Source organism: Apium graveolens, chromosome 9 (genome assembly GCF_009905375.1).
Source record: "Apium graveolens cultivar Ventura chromosome 9, ASM990537v1, whole genome shotgun sequence".
NCBI lineage: Eukaryota > Viridiplantae > Streptophyta > Magnoliopsida > Apiales > Apiaceae > Apium > Apium graveolens.
Genome location: NC_133655.1, coordinates 13,785,196 through 13,806,271, shown reverse-complemented (window position 1 = coordinate 13,806,271; position 21,076 = coordinate 13,785,196). Strand labels below are relative to the sequence as shown.

The 21,076-nt window shown below is 31.3% G+C and overlaps 1 protein-coding gene and 1 long non-coding RNA gene across 3 annotated transcripts in view; one reads left to right on the top strand and one right to left on the bottom strand.

The window, feature by feature from the left end:
* The window catches only part of LOC141683222 (protein DA1-related 1-like), a 29,077-nt gene extending 8,722 nt beyond the window's left edge, over positions 1-20,355 (bottom strand). Inside the window, exons 1-11 of one of the 2 annotated variants that reach the window (XM_074487929.1) lie at positions 20,258-20,355; positions 20,059-20,156; positions 19,544-19,634; positions 19,097-19,250; positions 18,754-18,823; positions 18,472-18,573; positions 17,994-18,209; positions 17,821-17,883; positions 17,549-17,655; positions 13,783-13,841; positions 13,296-13,697 (exon numbers count right to left, since the gene is read on the bottom strand). In XM_074487929.1, coding sequence (XP_074344030.1) covers positions 13,411-13,697; positions 13,783-13,841; positions 17,549-17,655; positions 17,821-17,883; positions 17,994-18,209; positions 18,472-18,573; positions 18,754-18,823; positions 19,097-19,250; positions 19,544-19,634; positions 20,059-20,112 — 1,203 coding nt within the window. In that variant the 5' untranslated portion in view covers positions 20,113-20,156; positions 20,258-20,355 and the 3' untranslated portion in view covers positions 13,296-13,410. Of the gene's footprint in view, positions 1-13,295; positions 13,698-13,782; positions 13,842-17,548; positions 17,656-17,820; positions 17,884-17,993; positions 18,210-18,471; positions 18,574-18,753; positions 18,824-19,096; positions 19,251-19,543; positions 19,635-20,058; positions 20,157-20,257 lie in introns of those variants that run through there. The other variant, XM_074487930.1, reaches the window with a different exon arrangement.
* On the top strand, positions 17,112-18,506 carry LOC141683224 (uncharacterized). Its single transcript, XR_012560167.1, has 2 exons — positions 17,112-17,640; positions 18,451-18,506. It is a non-coding gene; the product is annotated as an uncharacterized LOC141683224 (long non-coding RNA).
* Positions 20,356-21,076: the final 721 nt, after the last annotated feature.

The following is a 21,076-nucleotide window of genomic DNA, read 5'->3' as shown; positions in this document are numbered from 1 at the left end:
GATTAGTTTGTTGCAGAGATATCTCGAGTTGAGGATACAGGGGGAGATCGCGAAATATCACCAGAAAATACGCCAAGTCGCTCAACACCGAGGATTGGAGTGACATCAGATATGTACGATGACAGTGTGCAACCAAAACGCTTCGAGTCCTTGCAAGAAGTGTATAACGAAACTGAAGAAATACAAGCAGAAGAAGAATTGATGTTTGTTGGCATGATCGAACCAAAAAATTTCCAGCAGGCTGTCAAAGAACGCGAGTGGAGAGAAGCTATGCAAAAGGAGATAAATTCGATTGAAGATAATGATACTTGGAAGTTGACTGATTTGCCAGAGGGACAAAAGGTGATTGGTTTAAAATGGATTTACAAGCTCAAGAGAGATGCAAATGGGAATATTGTGAAGTACAAAGCACGATTAGTGGCAAAGGGTTATGCACAAGAGTATGGAGTGGATTATGACGAGATTTTTGCACCGGTGACAAGACTTGAAACCGTTCGTTTGCTGTTGGCTTTGGCTGCCAAAAATGGATGGCAAATACATCATTTGGATGTAAAAACAGCCTTTTTAAATTGAGAAATAATTGAAGATGTCTATGTGGCGCAACCTGATGGATATGTGAAGGAAGGGAAGGAACAAATGGTCTATAAGCTTCAAAAGGCTCTTTACGGCTTGCGACAAGCCCCACGAGCTTGGTATGCTAAACTTAACACATGCTTGGAGAGCCTTGGTTTCAAGCGTTGCCCATACGAGCACGCTGTATATACCAAGCGAAATGGGGATGATGTGCTGATTATTAGTGTCTATGTGGACGCTCTTTTAGTCACTGGTACAAACACAGCCAACATCGAGGAATTCAAGAAAAAAATGAATGGCTTCTTTGATATGAGTGATCTAGGAAGGCTGACCTATTATTTGGGCATAGAGGTTGAACAAGAAGACGGTTATATCGAGTTAAAACAGTCCGGGTATGCTAAGAAACTTTTTGAAAGGGCAGGCTTGGCGGAATGCAATCCCACAAAATACCTAATGGATCCAAAAGAACAGCTTACAAAAGATGGAGGCAAAAAGGTTGATGTAACTCAGTACAAAAGTCTTGGGAGGCCTACGATACCTGGTACATACGAGACTAGATATTGCTTATTCGGTGGGCATCGTCAGTCATTTTATGGAAAATCCCACAGTTGTACACATGAATGCAGTTAAGAGGATATGCCGTTATATAAAGGGAACGATTGGGTATGGTCTGGTGTACACAAAAAAGAGTGGAAACAACATTTTGGTGGGTTTCTCGGATAGTGATCTCACTGGTGATTTGGGAGACAGAAAGAGCACAGGTGGAATGGTTTTTTATTTCAATGAGAGTCTCATTACATGGGTGTCACAAAAGCAGATGTGTGTGGCGTTGTCTTCGTGTGAAGCAGAATTCATGGCCACAACTGCAATAGCTTGTCAAAGTATTTGGCTGAAGAATGTTCTGAGTCAAATTACTGAGGATTTCGTTGGTCCAGTCGTGTTATACATAGACAACAGGTCTGCTATTGATCTTGCAAAGAACCCGGTTTTTCATGGTCACAGTAAACACATAGACATAAGGTACCATTTCATCCGTGAATGCATCGAGCGTGGAGAAATTGTTGTTCATCATGTTTCAAGTGATCAACAGCGTGCAGATATAATGACTAAAGCTCTGGCAACACAGAAGTTTGAGTCAATGAGGAAGCTGCTGGGAGTTAAGTTGGTTGCAGACTAAAATTCAAGATTAAGCGGGAGTTTGTTGGGCTTTTAATCTTGAATTTAATTGCGCTTTTATTTTCGTTTGGGTCTTATTTCATTGTCTGCATTGTCTAAGTAGTAAAGACCGCATTTGATTGAGTCAATAAATCAAGAGATTGTGTAGGATCTGGTGAGAAATTATAGGACATATTTGAGGGCATGTAGGAGAGTAATGGTTGGTGATTTCCTGTTTTCTAGTATCCATTTTAGGTGGCATTTTCTATATATTAGTCGTTGTAATCTTTTCAGAACATCAATAAGAGAGTTTAACAACATTTGTACTTGAAAATTTATTTACTGCTTTGCATTCAAGTTTATTAGTACTGAACGTATTAACAACATACTTAACAGATACAAGAAAATTGCCTTAAATACGCATCCACCCATGCATCATCTCATGAGCCAAGGTTGCTCCTGTTACAAGAAAATCCTGCTGATCAAACATAAAACAATATGTACTCACCTTTCCGCCAGATTCATAAGAAATTATTGATGTGCAGTGACACTCAGAACAGAGTTTTCGACCATCGCTGAGGTTAATATAGCTCGTTTTTGTGTTTCCAAGTAAAGTTTAATCTCGAAACATGTACTAATCCTTTTCCGCAAAAAAATATGGAATAACTAATATACGGCAAAGAAGCCGGTCAAGTTTTCCCAGCTATTTTCATATGAATTTTGTTGTTCAACTTGCAAAGCGATTTAGTAGTCTATGTACTTAAAATTCTATGGAGGAAAATTCTATAGTGAGTACCTGCTGTCCAACTATCTTCTGCAAATAAAATATCTTCTAAAATATATTATCTTACAAAACATATTTCACAAATATCATTAATTCAATAAAATCATACAAATATCATTTATTTACAAGTACAATATGTATGTTCTGCAACATGAAAATTTATCGTCACCAAACTAAGCATGTTTTGTAAAATAATATATTTTGCAATGTCCTGATTGTAAAATATACACAAGCTGTAAGATTTTTAATAAAATAGTGATGTTTGTGGAATATCATTCGAAAAATAATGTATTTTGCAGTAATTTAAGCAATATTTTACTTATAGAACATATATGAACTCTGTTGTGTCCGCTTTCGGTCATGGACCCTAAACAGGTCCTTTTGGGTGCATTGAAGAGCCGGGCTCACACATGCTAGCTAGAATTATGGATTCATCTGAGTTGGGCCCGCACATGCGAGCTGAGCTCTCATATGAGAGTGGGGCTCATGAGTTGGTATATAAGCTGGGCTCTCACATGTGAGCTGGGCTCACACATGCGAGCTGGGCTCGCGACGTGCGAGTTGGGCTCTCACATGCGAGCTGAGCTCATACATGTGAGTTGGGCTCACACATGCGAGCTGGGCTCGTGACGTGTGAGCGGGGCTCCTACATGTGAGCTGAGCTCTCACATGTGGGCTGGGCTTGTGACATGCGAGCTGGGCTCAGGTGCCCATATGCGAGTTGGGCCCATGAGCCCACATCTTATGGAATTAAAGGAAATATCTTATTTATTGATTTAGAGAAAAAGGTGGTGCAGACCGAGGCAACCAGGCCGACCCGCATTAAAGGACTTCGTGTGTAATATGGAAAGTGACTCATAGATGACTGAGTTGCTCGTAGATTTTGGGGCCGACACGGGGTATTCCTGCAACCACGGGAAGAAATGCGGAGATGCCGCGAGATTGTAGGAAGCGTGTGGAGCCGGTCGAGATTTACGTGACTAATTGGCTGAAGACCTGAATTTATCATGGGCTTGAGCTGCACAGGTCGAGGAATCCTAACCCTAGCCTATGTGACTTGTTCCCTATAAATGGGGTACGTAAGCACTTGTATGAGACATGAGTCGACACTTGGTAAAGAATAACGAAAACCCTATTCTTTCTTGAGGAGTCAACATACAAGCTCAACCACCACCATAAACAACCTTCCTCCGCCCTCAAAAATCACCCTTGATCTTTATTCCGACCATTAACCTCCAAAACACCGTTATACGAAATTCTCCCTATAACAGACTCCAAGGACTCCAATGAAATAGTGGACTCTTTAGAACCTAACTATATATATATATATATATGGGCTACTCTAATAGAAACCATTAAAATTAAAAACTAATCGAAACTTAACTTTTAGGATGATAGGAATGGTAGTGGAGCCCGAGGGTGGGCCTTGGCAGGGTTAGGTCGGGGTCGGGGTGGGGCCTACTAGGGCCCATTGGGGTTTATTTTGCATGTCTGGGGCCTATCTGGGATTATGATTCAAGCCTTGGTGAGGCCCAGCGGGCCCGGGGTGGATTTCGGGGGTCCAGAAGTAGGCCCCGAATAGGTTATGCGATCTAGGGGGTGGGTGATGTCATATAACGGTTGTTTCTCTTGGTTTCCATTTAAGTTTCTATTTTAGTGGTTTCTATTTGATCATTTGCCTATATATATAGAGTCTTACTCCAATACAAACCAAATTAAAATACAAACTACAAACCAATAACAGACACATGTTTAATCTCCTTCTCTCTCCTCCATGCGCACTATGTATTAATGTATATATTTTTCCCTTCATTTCTAATTTGACTTTTCCCGTGAGTCGGTTAACTTTTTTAAAAAAATAACTTTACAGTATTTTTTCTCCATCTCCATTAATCAATTTGCATAGCATATTTGCTATATTTTGACGAAAAATCAGTATTTAAACTTACCCGAATCACTAAGCTGGAATCGGTATATTCTAGGAACCAGTAGATTTTAATGATTCTCGTAGGCATAAATACTGATTTATCGCCGAAATATATCAAATATGGTATTCACATTGATTGTTGAAGGACGTAGAAAAATATAGTGAAGTTAGATTTCAAAAAGAGTTCACCAATATATGGGAAAATTCAATTAAAATGGTGGGAATTAGGTGGAGTTGTGTGTGAGAGGGTATATTTAAATTGGATGTGGTGCAGTTTGTAGTTTGTATTTTAATTTAGTTTGTATTTGATTAAGACTCTCTCTCTCTCTCTCTCTCTCTATATATATATATATATATATATATATATATATATATATATATATATATATATTAGCCTAAAACACGTGCGATACACGGTTGTTTTAACTAATTGCTATTTTATTATATATTAAACTCATGTCTCATGCCATGCCCACAAAAAAAATCCACATCTGAAAAAGTCTGATTTTCTCTAAAGGGGAGGGTTTGTTTTGATTTGACGAAGCTTGCAATAATATTGGTGACAGCTGTGCCTGGTTTGGATCGATACGAATGACGTAGATCATGGGTATTGTATATGTGATGGTTACAATTACAAAGGGTTCTAATGGGAGAAGGAAAAGAGAGTTCTCATATAAAATATTAAAAAAATTAATTTAAATAAAATTGAGTAAGGGTAATTAAGTAAATACATAAGGTACCATACCGACTACCAACTAAACTTTCATTATTTCGTCTTTAATATAATAGTATAGATTATAAACTGGCTTGTCAAGTAATGGTAAAAATTGCAAATTTAAATGTTTGTCATAATTTTATACGTTGTATGCGCATTTGTTAGCATATCTTACGAAATTTCACAATGTGATTATGTGACTATTTTGAGAACCTGTAACAATTAAGCCTAAAAAAATTTCAATTTGTACTTGATATAAATTTTCTCAATATCAGTTATTTTATGAGAAATATTTTCAAATAATAACATTAAATAAATGTAAAAAGTCAAAATAATTCTCATGGCAGTCTAAAACCATAGAGCGTGTTGGTTTTTTAGTTTTAGACAAAAATACAGTGATATTAACCGGTTGGGATGCACTCATGAACTTTTAAATATTATAATAATAGTTAATTAATTAATAGAAAGATGTTATGAGTGTAAGGGATCAGAGACAATATCACGTGAATGAGCCCATATATTATATACATAAATTGTTTGTGTGGTTATTAATAAACTCAATTTAAATTTACGTTGTATAAATACGTCTGTTCAGTACACATTTCTTGTATACTACGAATATAGACTTTGTGTAAATGCTAATCAAACATGTGTTTCTAGTCTATTTTTAGAATAAAAAATTTATTGAAAGAAGAAATACTACAACGACCTTGCGTTTCTTAAAAATACCCCTTTAAATTACGTTTTAGTGTGTTGAAAAGGGTCATATTTTCAATATGTGATGTTTGAAACGTTATATAATAAAATTGTGTCATAGAAGGCCAATACACTTATTTTATTGAATTCTTGAAAATAATCATTTTAACAGTTAGGCATTTAAGTTGAAAGCTATATTTCTCAAAACGAAATATCATCGTCATGATCTATTATGTATAAGCAGTATTCTAAAAATCGGCCGATTCAGCCAATAACTCGGGCGAGTACTCGGACTCAGACTCATCAACGAATTAGTTTTTTATTACTCGGGTAATCTCGGGTAATTACCCGATTTTGAACTTAACTCGGATCAAATTCGGCATAACTTGGATCAAACTCGGTCCAACTCGGATTCGATATTAAAAATTTCAAAAAAATGTAAAAAAATTGCTATACATAATATCCTAATTATCTCAACCTATTGTCTATTTATTACTTATTTTGGATTGCGTTATTTTACATTAATTTTCGAACACGTTCATCGCCTCTTCCGATGTCATACTTTTTTGTAAATAAACACTTTTACGTGGATAAATTATATCAAAATACATGTCCGCCACAAAGGGGATTGTTTTATTTGAGAAAATTTATTATCTGACCCAAAATCATGTAAAATGTCTCGAAAATTTAGATAATAAGCATTCATCGATCTGAAAAGAAGAATGAAATAAAAATCCTGCAAAATCAATAATAAAATTAGTTAGGCATTGATTTAAAATAAATTTATAAAATAGAGAAGAAAATATCTCAAGGCAACACATAAAAAAAATTCTGACAAAATGTTAAAATATAAAATCTAACCAAAGGATTAGAACCTCACTAATAAAATAGTTAATTAGGAATATATACAAATATAAGTACCATGTAAATATTTATAAATATTTGGTATACGACGTATAATATTTTGGTATACCAAATTTGAAATACTTCAAACGACCATCAAAAGTAGAAGAATCCATGTATAGTACGAATCTCCTAAAAGCACCACCATCATGAACAAAATCAATAAGGAATCATATAGTGTTAAGAAAAGAAATATTAACTAAACATTACTAAGATACCTAGATATAAAATATTAAAGCACATATATTAAAAGAGTAAATTAAGGAATTTAATCACATTTATTGGAAGAGAATATGTAAGCATATTAAAAGTGCACTTATTTCAATTAGTAACTGAAACATTAATAACCTTTCTTTAAAACACCCCCCCCACACACACATATATATATATATATATCACTAATATACAATTAACATATACAAAATTTCAAATAAAAAAATATTTATTCAATTTTCAGAATCAATTACATTCAACTAAACAAACATAAATCATGTAAACGATAGCTCATAATAGTTGGCATTCCAATTGTAGAATAACTAAACATAAGTTGAGCATGGTTGGATAATTCAAGTGGTTAAGAGTTTATCATCTATCGTTCCAGGTACTGGGTTCGATTCTCGCTTACCCCCAGATTTATGAGAACAAATACTAATTTGTAAGGTTATAAGCCATATTTGTCAAAAAAATGGGTATTTAAAAAAAAACATAAGTTATACCTAAATTTAGCCAAATAATAACATAATAAATGACATGTAAATAAATTCCATTTATATAACAACTAAATATAAATCATGCATAAATTTAGTCAAAGAATAACATATAATAAAAGATATTTAAATCCAATCCAATCCAATAATGACTTTCTACAACATTTCAAATAATTTGCACAAAACCCAAAAATATGTTGTAGCAGATTGTAAATTTTCAACTACAACACTTTTCTGATGTTAGTATTTTCAATGTTGTCTTAGGATTCAAAGACAACATTTCCTAATTGAGAGCAACACCAAAAATTATGTTGCCAAATAATTGCACTTTTGCAAAAAAAAAAAGAGGGTCCACATTACAGGACTGACACGTGGAGTGACATGTATACTGACGTACTGACTACTGACAGGTGAGGCCACTAACACTCATATATTTGTCGCTAAATTTTGAAAGTTCTTTCTGCATGTTATCCTCGTCGTCCATAACTATAAAAAAGTGTTAACAACTTAAAAAAAATACACACACACAACCATGCTACAACAAACGATACTTATCAAAGCGACGACTATTAACAACTACAAAGAACTAATAACAGATGAATTCTTACGACTACTACTACACCGACATAACCTTGCTACAACATAACGATACTATAAATAGCTTAATAAGACTAATCACAAAAATATTCTTACGATACTTTCTATTTTTAAAGCGACCACTATAAATCACAAATATAAAGATGATAAACAATTGTAATTACAAATTCAGAATGACAACTATTAGGTAGGTAAAGACTAATTAAATTTCAAAATAACGACTATTAATCAAGTAAAGACTAATTAAATTTCAAAGTTACGACTATTAAGCAACTAAAGACTAATCAAATTTCAAAAAGATGACAATTAAAATAAGTGAGATTTAGAGAGAGAGAGAGAGATTGTGTGAGTGAGTGAAATTTAGAGAGAAAGAGATAGAGAGAGACAAATCAGAGAGAGAGACAGAAAGAGAGGCGGCGAAAGAGAGAGATATACATAGAGAGAGGTAGATTGAGATGTCGAAATAGAGAGAGCGAGATACCAAATGCGCTTACATACACATACAAAATTAACAATTCTAAACATAAACATACATATACACATACAAAAAATAAAATCAAGTAAGAATGGTAGCTTAATTGGAGATCTAATTCAGCCTGAAACACTAATTTAACTCCAATTAGTAATAACTAATTGAAGCTCTCGAACCCTAATTTGAGATTTTGTGGTTTGAGCTCTCTTTTTCAACTCTTCTGTTGAGCAAGATCGAACATGTATATATTGTAAGATCAAGAAATTTTACGACTATTATATAATATATTAAATCAAAAATTATGTGTTTATCTCAGTTTAAGATGTTTTTGATCATAAATATTACGTGCTATGTTATATGTGGTCCCGCGAAGGTTAGAATATTTTTTTTAGATATTTTAGTAGCGTTAAAACGTAATTATATGAAATTATACCCGACATGGATTGTCTTTGATGGTCCGCATTACGTGTGGCATGTTTGGCCTCGTTTTGCGTGAGTTATCGTTTATTATATTTATTTTCGAGATGTATTATTAATTTAGGAAATGTGTCATTTTAAGAAAAATAATCGGACCGGGACATATCGGGACGTTAAAACCAACAAAAAAAATCATATTTTGATTTTTATAAAATCAAGGGTCTTTAAAATATTTTATGTTCTTACATTTTTGAAAAAATTATAAATTTTGTGGAATTTTGGTATAATTTTTATATTTATTCGAACAAATATTTTTGAAATTATTCCACGCTAATAATTATTTTCGGGTAACTAAACGAAATTTGAGATCACATGATTTTATTTTATGGGATAATTTTTTTTAATTTTCTTTATACATATCCTAATCTACCCAACCCCCTGCCACACGTAACCCCTTCCAACTCAATCTCTTGTTTCTCTCTGCCTGCGTATTCTTTCCACCTTCCAAATCATTGAAAAATTTTAAAAAATTATATTCTACAAATTATTTATCCTATTTTCGATATCACCATATATAAATTATCAGTTCTTTGATATCTACGCATAAACATATATAATGTAAGCTTTCGAGAAGAAAAATTCCTAGACAAATCTTCCGTTTTAATTTATTTTCGGGCTATAGAAAGGGAGTTGGATGATGCAGAGTAATCTAAAAGGCGATTCAACACGTGTGTTCTATGTGTATTAATCTCATTTTTTCTGAAAATATTTTTCGGATATCACGAAACCTCTTGGGGTGACCAGACGCTATATTGGGTTAAAAATTTCGAGATTCTGATTTTGTACTTCGTTATTATATGAAATTATAACCTACGTGGATTGTCTTTGATGGTCCGTATTACGTGTGGCGTGTTTGACATCGTTTTGCGTGAGTTGTCATCTATTATATATATAATAGAGCAAATAGAGGGTTGTGTGAGACAATTTATTCCAAATTACTAATTTACCCCTCAATAATAAATACGAATAATTGTCAAATTTAATACCATGTATTAATTACACTTAAGTCATTACTACTCCTTATTAATAAATATAAATAATTGTCATATTTAATAACATATATTAATTACACCTAACTCATTAATATTAATAATTTTATATATGTTACCATTTATCATTGGATATTAACAACCTATAATTAGATATCTAAAATTTAATAATATTTGCCTGTATATATATTAAATTCTTTTTTTGAAGACTTTATATAAAATAAATTTATTTTCAGCAAATAAATTTAATATGTTAACTAATCTGAAAATGACAATGTTAGTGTATTAGGTATTAAATTCAAGAAATATAATAGATATTCTCTTTGTATATGAATAAAAGAGTGGGTTATGAGGGGGTTTATAATAAAACTGAAATTCTTATTATATGACCAAATCGAATATAAACTAAGACTGGTTCGAAGATTTTGAATATATATATAAGAAAATATTAAAATATCAAGTTCATTACAGTTACATTAATATTTTACAATAGTAAGGTGAATCATTTTTCTTACATTAACCAATTTAAAATTTTTTCAGAGGTATAAGTAAAAGAGTTATAAGATTACTGCAGTGGTATGGAAATAAAAAATTTCGCCGATAAATTGCTACAAGACAACCAAACAATCTATTGAGCAAAATCGGAGCATACAACATTTTTGTCATTTTTGATCAAAATCGGCAATTTTCCGGTCAAAATTTGACGAATCAAACACACGATTTGAGGCTATGAAGAGAAGAAAAGGAAGAAGAAATATACTCAGCATCGAGTTGGTGAAGAATGACGATTTTAAATGAAGAAATCAGACGGCTGCCGAATAAAAACTGAAAAGATAAGGGAAGAATAAGAGAGATGCGTAAAGATGATTAAGACTCTTATTATTTTAATAAATAATGCACACAAAATAAAGTTATAACTTAGTATGGATGTACAAATGCAATTTTACACATCTCAAATATAATTATTTTACTTATAAATTTTAAAAAGAATATAAAAATATGTTCGATATTATTTCGATTTAGCATTTCGTTAAATTCTCAATTTTTGATAAACCGTAAATCAGTAGTTCAACCAATTTAGTCCATTTTTCAATTTTCATTACCATTGATTACTGACCTATCTATTAATATATTTATCATAAAAAATGATGTATATTGAAAAATGTATTTATATTGTCAATTGTACAATATTATATTTAATGTGTCGTCTTTCATATCTAATAATTACATTTTCTAATATGTAAAGTAAAATTACCTCATATTCATTATATTTTGTATCACTAATTGTATCATGTAAACAACTATAATAACTCTTTAATTAACTCCGCAATATTTCATTCTTATGAGTTGTAATTATTTTCATGAGATATGTGTGCTTTCATTTGTATTATATTTTGATCGTATATTTCGATTTCTTTTTCGCATATTCAATTTATTTTGAGAAAAAATACGTTAAGTAAGACATCGATCTCAATTTCATAAAGAGAGATATTTAGTTAATCGATTCATCCTGAAACAACATGAATATATCGTCGATAATTACAATCAAAATAACATCAATTCACTCACTATAAAACATGCCCGTGCATTGCACGGGATATAGAGTTAGTTTATTATATTTGTTTTCGAGATGTATTATTAGTTTTGTTTTCAGAAAAATAATCGGACCGGGGAAATACCGGGACGTTAAAGCCCACAAAAGTATGGTATTTTGATTTTTATAAAATCAAGTGTCTTTAAAATATTTTATGTTTTTAACATTTTTGAAAAAGTCATAATTTTTGCGAAATTTCGGTATAATTTTTATATTTATTCGAAAATAATATTTTTAAAGTTATTCCCCATTAATAATTATTTTGGGATAACTAAACGAAATTTGAGATGACATGATTTTATGGGGTGAGTTTTGGTTATTTTTTTTATATATATTCTAGTCTACCCAATGCTCCCAATTATTTCCCTGGCCACGGATAACCCCTCCCAACTCAATCTCTTGTTTCTCTCTACGTATTCTCTCCACCTTCTGCCTCTCATTTTAATATATTAAAAAATTTCAAAAATTCATATCTTACAAATTGTTTATCCAATTTTCGATATCACCATATATAAATGATCAGCTCTTTGATATCTACACATAGACATATATAGTGTAAACTTTCGAGAAGATAAATTTCTAGACAGATCTTCCGTTTTAATTTATTTTCGGGTTACAGAAAGTGAATTGGATGATGCAGAGTAATCTAAAAGGCGATTCAACACGTGTGTTCTATGTGTATTAATTTCAATTTTTTTCTGGAAATATTTTTCGGATATCACGAAACCTCTTGGGGTGACCAGACGCTATATTGGGTTAAAAATTTTGAGATTCTGATTTTGTACTTCATTATATTATAACATGTTAGTGTATATATATATTGATTACAAAATTTTTACAAGTCGTTGAAAGAGTCGATGTTGGTCGGATTTTTGGGCTTTGGTGACCGGATTTTTTGTTCCGATGAATTTATATATGCAAATATAGATTATTTTGTGTTTTAAAATTTACTTACTTCATTATAGTATACTTGAATGGTAGTGTTTAAATTGATTTTGAGGAGCAGTCACTCCAGTGAAAAATCCGTTTTATAAAGCCGTTATTTACTAAAGAAAAAAAGAGAAAGAAAAACAATTCTTATGATAAAGTATATATTTTAGGTTAAATTATTATTTGATAAAAATATTAATTAGTTAATTATTTTGATTAATTGATTATTAAATTAAAAAAATGATTTATTAATCGAATTAATAACAATTAGACTGTTCACCGTTTTAAGTGAAACGAACGTGTTTAGACTCAGAAATTATTAAGTTTTCAATAAAAATACTTTAGAACCCAAGTTATTTTGTAACGGAAGGACGGTTATTTTACAAACACATTTGAGTTATATAATTTTTGAAAAATTATATTTTAACCCCATTTCAGTTGCAAACACATCGAGCCACATCGTTTGACGAACTAAGTTTCGTGCCTTATGTGTTTACGTGTTATGTGAATTATGTATCCACGTGTTTCTTGATTTTTTTAATAATCGAATATAATTCTTATTTATTAGGTAGATGATAAGAATAAACGTATGTATTAGATAATTATTCATACTAGTGACGAGTGGACTCATAAATAATATGAGCATAACATGATTACTGACTAGTAATGAGATTACTGACTAGTAATGATTGACATACAATAGACGATATTTATGTTGCAGATGGTTGAAGATCATATATATAATCACATTTTAATTTTACCAAAAGCTCGTGGCAAACAACAATTTCAAACTTTTCTGAAAAATTCAGCAAACCCATTACAAACTTCTTTGCTAGTAACAAATCTCGTTTTTGGTAGTATTTTGAAGGTTCCGAGTAATTTTAAAGATAGCTATTCTGGAAATTTTCCAGTTCGAGCCACATAAGACATTGTACTCTTTAAACCATATCTCTCAATAGCCCATTTAGCCTCTCTAAAACCATGCCCATAAACGTCTTTGGAACAACGTTTTTCTATGTCATTTTTCAGGACCTCTTTCAAGTTCCTCAGAAACTGAACTTGTTCTGGTGAAGTGTGTAAGAAATCTTCTCCTACAAATGTATACCAATCTAACCATCTGTGTGCCATCACTTCACATATACCTTCCTTCACTTCTAGTGGAATTCCTCTACTGTATCCTACTCAGTCAGGTACAAAATGTACATTAGAATTAGCAAAAATGATCAGTTCATTGATTTGAGAGGCCCAAAAAAGGAAAATTACCTTGAATGCGCATCCACGCGTGCATCATTTCATGGGCCAAGGTTGCACCCATTGCTAACCTGTCAAGTGTCAACGTGGATGATGGCATAGTAGTAAATAAGACGTGCTGTTAGAGCATCTCCAACAGATTCTTCACTCTTTATAAATAATATAAACAATTGGCTCTTAGTGATTTAGTATGTGTTTCCAACAATATTCTTTATATTGACTCATATTTTCATTTTTGGGTTAAATATCAATTAGATGACTCATTGCGGCCAAATGACTCAAGTAGATTACTGATTACAAATTTAAAAATCAGTCAATATTAACGTTAGACACGTTAACAGGGCCGTAATTGGGTGTGTTGGCAGTGAAATTGATCCACCTGGCGCTCTGAGTGGGCATGTAAAGGAAGTGGAGAGAAAAATAGCGTATAATTATTAATATATATTATAATCCTTTATCTGTATAATAGCCCAACTTTATCTACATAATAACCCCTAACTCCGAACCTAGCTCCTCATATATAAAAAATATTGTCATTCACAAGAATTAAAAACACCACAGAAACCATTTGAGCTACACAAGCATTCACTTTGTCAATAAAAAACATTAACCACATACATTAAAACTGTTGTATCTATATTCTCTTTAATATCTTATTTATTCGAGATCAAGTTATTATTTCAGGTAAGTCTCATATATTGTTTAAATGTAGATTACTACCTATAAATTAATAATTCACGTAAATGAATTTTAAATTGAAAAAAGGATCTGAATAATCGGGATAGAACCATGATTCAGATATAACTCATTTCGAATAAAAATGAACGAATACAAATCTAACTTAATAGTTTAAACGAGTACCAATACAATATTATAGAAACTTTAAGTCATGAATGTGACGAATTAATTAAGCACAAAAATTAAAATTTCAGTAAGCATCTTTGAAAAGAAAAATTGATGGACTTTCAACATGGACTATATCATATTAATTTTTTTTATTATAAAAGGTGATTTATAAAGAGATTACAATTTTTTGGAGAACACTAAATAAGATAACTGAAAGAATATTCTTATTTAGATTATTTTTTATTTTAAATTTATGAATTCAGAATTCGACGTGTAACTAAATCTTTTAAAAAAAATTATAGATATAAGAATAGTGACAAAGACATCAAATTTGGTGTCAGAAAATATATCTAAATGATGTAATATTGATGATATATGAATTTGAAATATTATAACCTGTGATTTAAAGGTGAATTTAGGAGAATTCTATATTCTTAATAAAAAGTCAATCAAATAATAATAAAAAGCGTTTACAAGACCTACTAAAAGAATTGAGTTATAAATTTTACTTGGTTAAAATAAAATAAAATAAAGAAATAAGTTACTTATATTAAAGTCTTAAAACTATCATTTATAATATATCGTCAATCAATATATAACATACCAATTACAAAATGAATCAAACTACAATTAAATTGATTAATCATTTACAAATTAAACTAAAAATAAAGAATTAATTCTGAACCGGATAATCTCAGGCAATATGGTTAAAACTAATATATGATTAAAGGAACTAGAACAAGAATAGTTTTTTCATAATTCAGAATATCGAATATCTGATTTGATCTTTAACAATTGAACATGATATGCTACATTACTCACCCCTAAGAAATACGAGTATAAAAAATTATTTAAAAATGTGAGTTTGCTCAAAGCTAAAATAGTAACTACACAACTAATTGAGCTAAATATTTCACATTTTTATGAACTTTATATGGCCTAACTCATATCTACTCTCTTTTTGCTATTTGAAATTGTATTTGAGATTTGGTTTATAACAATTACATGAAAATCATTAAAAGTCTTAATCATCAAGCTCAGAAAACTAATGATAAAAAATTAAATTTTTATAACGAGTCAATTTTATAACATACTGTATCAAAGTAATAATCTTCTAATATTTTAAATTAACAATAAAAATGTAAGACATTGAAGTACTATATAGTTGACATGTATTACTTAACTATGACGCCAAATCTACGCTAAAAAAAGAAATAAATATAAAATAACACATGTCATACATCTTCATCTAATCACGATTTAGGATATCGTAATTCACATATCAAGAACATGTTTTCGTCAAAATCATGTTATACTATATGAAATAATTTAATAGTTTTGAACAATAAATTACAGATACTTTTAATGTGGTATAATATATTTAAAATCTAAAAGTTTCGGTATCTATTTCGAATGTAATTTTGAACATATAGATAATATGGTTAAAACTAATATATGATTAAAGGAACTAGAACAAGAATAGTTTTTTCATAATTCAGAATATCGAATATCTGATTTGATCTTTAACAATTGAACATGATATGCTACATTACTCACCCCTAAGAAATACGAGTATAAAAAATTATTTAAAAATGTGAGTTTGCTCAAAGCTAAAATAGTAACTACACAACTAATTGAGCTAAATATTTCACGTTTTTATGAACTTTATAGGGCCTAACTCATATCTACTCTCTTTTTGCTATTTGAAATTGTAGAAAATCATTTATTTGAGATTTGGTTTATAACAATTACATGAAAATCATTAAAAGTCTTAATCATCAAGCTCAGAAAACTAATGATAAAAAATTAAAATTTTATAACGATTCAATTTTATAACATACTGTATCAAAGTAATAATCTTGTAATATTTTAAATTAACAATAAAAATGTAAGACATTGAAGTACTATATAGTTGACATACTTAACTATGACGCCAAATCTACGCTAAAAAAAGAAATAAATATAAAATAACACATGTCATACATCTTCATCTAATCACGATTTAGGATATCGTAATTCACATATCAAGAACATGTTTTCGTCAAAATCATGTTATACTATATGAAATAATTTAATAATTTTGAACAATAAATTACAGATACTTTTAATGTGGTATAATATATTTAAAATCTAAAAGTTTCAGTATCTATTTCGAATGTAATTTTGAACATATAGATAATATGATAATGACCTTATATCTTAACGAATTTGAAAATAGAAAAACCAGTTCAAATGTATTTTTGATCCATAATTTTTTTAAAAAAACATAAAACTTATTATTATTATTATTATTATTATTATTAATGCTATTAGGTTACAAATATTACATTTTCATATTTACATATTTTGTCAAAGAATAAAATATTATATTTACGCTCGAAATAATATAATAACACATAAATATTATTTAAAAATACTATTACTTAACAGTGAAACTGACTCTTAAAATTGAGTAGGGAGAAGAGACTTTTCATGATTTGAAGAGCCACTAAGAGCATGTTGGAGCAATATTTTTCATTTCCCTATTCAAATTTTGAGTTAAGAGCTAGAATAGAGAGTTTGTTGGAGATGCAATCGGTACATAGATTACACTGAGTAAACTTTAGTAAAAGTTTTAGCTAAGTTTTGTTGCTGTTTTCAAGAGCAGTGAGGTTGAGGCTAGAAGTACAAGTATAGATTTAACATTTTTAAGTATTGTTGAGACTATAGGGCCGCAAACAAGTCCTAACTTCATAATAGTAAGATATTGTCTGCTCTGAGTTGAACCTGAACGAATTTGTTTTGGGCACATCTCAAAAGCGCTCATACTAACGGATTTAACCGGCTGCTTCAAATGTATAACATCATTTGAAGGTCTTTTGTAGAATATGGAAGATTCAAGGCATCATAAGGGATAATGGGAAATGAATTCGGGCAAGTGAGATGTATATACCTGGGGAAACCATACTCTATCAGCATGGATGTCACCTTGTTTCGCTGTATCTGGTGCACCTCTTCCTCTACGTAGATGTTTTCCCCTCTCTGGTATGACCTAGCAACCTAATTTCAAGTTGGAATTAAGAATTTTTTTCCGATTTAACCTTGTAACTGATATGAAAAGCATGATTGCACACGACGAACACATAATATTTATTATTTTGCCAAACTTGTCTTGCATTCCTTAAAAGAAGATTAAAAGAAACGGAGAGACAATCAAATCCTTACACTCCGCACAACAAATCCTGCTGTATATGTGGTCAAACCCGACGGCCGATTTCCCTGATGGGCCTGTCAACACAGTAGAGGTTAAGTAATCAACTTCACAAACTAAAAGCAGAAAAATTAGAACAATGCACTTGTTTTAAGGTCAAATAGTGCATGATACAATATGCACACACCTTTCCACCAAGTAGATCACCAATTCTTTTACACTCCTTTTTATCAACTAAGAAAATTGGAATGTCCTCAAGGATCTTCATGTCGATTCCTTCCAAAAATTTATACACTTCATGAAAAAGGGGAATGCATGCCTCGGTGTCCATTATTGCTGTGCAATGACAGTCAGAACAAAGTTTTCGACCATCGCTGAGGCTAATATATCCCATATCTCCTATCTGCACAGATCAAGTATAGTTTAATTTTCTGATTATCGGATGTTTTTTAGCAAAAAGAACGTGAAATAACTAAAATATGGCAAAGAAGCAGGATTGATATTTCAGTTACAACTATCATTCTGGCATCTTCCTGTTCCCCAAGTTTGTTAAACCTTCTACTTGCAAACACTACTTTCACTAGTTTGTTAAATGTGATGTGATCTAAAACTTTTTATCAATTTTTAGTATTTTTATCATGTAGCGGAGAATCTCTACCACAAACCTTGAATCTTAAACAGCTGCAGCAAATTGTAGATCCATCTGAGAAATGTTTTTTACAGGCTTTCTGGCCCCAATAGGTAAGCCTTAACCGAGCAGAAGGTTTCTGTAGATAAATCATTATGTGTAAGTAGCAGAAACTAACTAATTTTGTATCAGCAATTATGTAGCTTTTGCATAGTTGCATTATAGCTATCTAATAGTCAATTTAAAACATTCTTTGATTGGATCATACACTAAACTATAAAATGATATTTTAAAATATCATCAGAAATAGAAAACCTACTGCTTTATCGCAAACATCACAAACTCGATCAATTTGACCGTCGAAATCCCTTTCTGACGTGGAAGATGCCCTGCAAGAAGGTTTACTCAATTAATTCTAATTGGCGATTTCTCTTGAGCATTGTGTTACAGAAATAGGCTGGATGAATATTACAGTGATATCACATCATATAGCAAATTATTTCCTGGTAAGAAACAATTTGCAAGTAAAATTTATATGCTGTTCAAACATTTCTATCAGTCACCTATTTTTAGAAAGAGATGCACTTGAGTAACCAATTTTTCGTCAATATTTATAGAGTATATGACAAATATGTAAATACGGAAAGAAAGTTTCGGACCACCTTCGCCTCATGGATTCATCTGAATCTTCTATACTGCTTTGTATAGATCTGGAATGGTGTTCATGTTCCTCTGTATGATAAGACTCTGCAAAATCTTCTATACTGTTTTGTATAGACCAGGCATGGTGTTCATCTTCCTCTGTATGATAAGATTCTGCAAAAAAAAACAGAGATTAAAAATAACAGTTAGACAAAGCATTAATGCAGAATATTGGAAGATATCCTTTTGTTCATTTAGCAAAGAGGTTTAAAAATTAGTAATTTACAATCGACAGACTCAATTGCAGGTAACATTCTAGAGCATTCATGATTCAGAAGAGAGGACAAATTCGGACACACTTAAAAAATTAGTACTAAGTTACATTTGACATACAACTAGAAACAAAATACTAAGACATGTTAGCTTATCACTTAACAATTAGCTTAAGACATAATTAAGTTGCTCACCCCCAAAATTCATTTCTGCTATTTTTGATTCAAGAATAGAATGTTCAAGGGCGTGATGTATATCTTCGTTCTCATCCTCCGATAGTGGATCCTGCATCCAACAACAAGATGGAAATATAAGTAGTTATATAAAGAATGAATTTCAAAATTATGATAATAATTTGAAAATCAGAACATTCTGCAAACTGTAGTAAATTTTCAGTCACCGTCCTTTGATAACAACAGCAGGGAATGAGGATATAGAGGAGTTCAAATTTCCATTAAGATCAAATGGCAAATATAAGCGTGTTGAAAAGTTAACAAAGGGAAATCATAAGTGCTAGCAAGTGATTAAAGAACATTAACAAAACTGATTATGTGCATACCTAAAATAATGTTGTGATAGTAATGCTTAAGACTAGGACCTTGAGTTAAATTGCATTGATCCGGAAGAAGTTGGTAAAAAGTAAGCTATTTTATATCAAAACTTAGAACGCATGATCTTTAGTATGTGAATAAAGAAAAATTGCAGTTACCTCAAATGCAAAGGCTCCATATCTTCCATTTATATATCCACCATTATACTCCATTTTTATGCTCAAGTACAAAACCCTAGATTACTGCAAGTCTGCAACTAGAACCAGAGCAGTAGCTGTTAGAACAAAGAAGCATGCAAAAACAGGAAAAGGGAGGGAAAACAAGGATGCATAAATTAGCTCGAAAAGTAGAACTTACTACTGAGGATTCCTAAATGCGATTTTGCGATTTCATAACCAATAACACTAAAGTTAAAAGGAGTAGAACCTCCTTTAAAGACCCCATAAGTTAGAATTTAAAAAACACCAAGTTTGGCTGAGCTTCATATTTTATTGCGCCACAACAACCATGGTGGTTACATCTGGTATATTCCTTTTTATGTGTTTTCTTTTTCTTGTTAAGTTTTTTTGGTCAACTTCATTCAAAAAAAAAGCGAATCCTAACAGATGAGGAAGAGTACTTGCTGGTTTCCTTTCATGTTGAGATGTAAATAAATTCAATTTGAACAAACGGTGACCAAAAATAATACAACTTGAGAAGAAATTTCATATGCATATTCAATATAATATAGGACTAATAATTAGAATCATGGTACTGTCACATAACTAAAATGTTTTAAAAAGCTTCAGTCTGTTTTAAAATGATACAATACAACTGTCCAAGTATACAGTTCAGAATGAAAATAGGCAATATGAGTCTTTTATTCTAGTTAATCATTAACTTAGTTCCCTAGGTTTCATTCTTTTAAAGTTGTTGTAACGAGCTTGTTCATGGTTCTATATGTCAAGGAACCAAGTCATCAAAACTCTTAAAGTGTAAAAAATTGCGCTTGCCAGTATCATACCTCATATCATTAACATCCCTCCTCACACGAAAGCCTGCCCGTTTAATCGGATTTGAATAGTGGATCACGAGATGTTTCGTCTTTATTTGAGCCTAGCATCCGGTCAATTACTAGGTGGGGATCTCGTCCTATTTATGAGTCCATTATAGTACACATTTTTCAATTATCCAGTG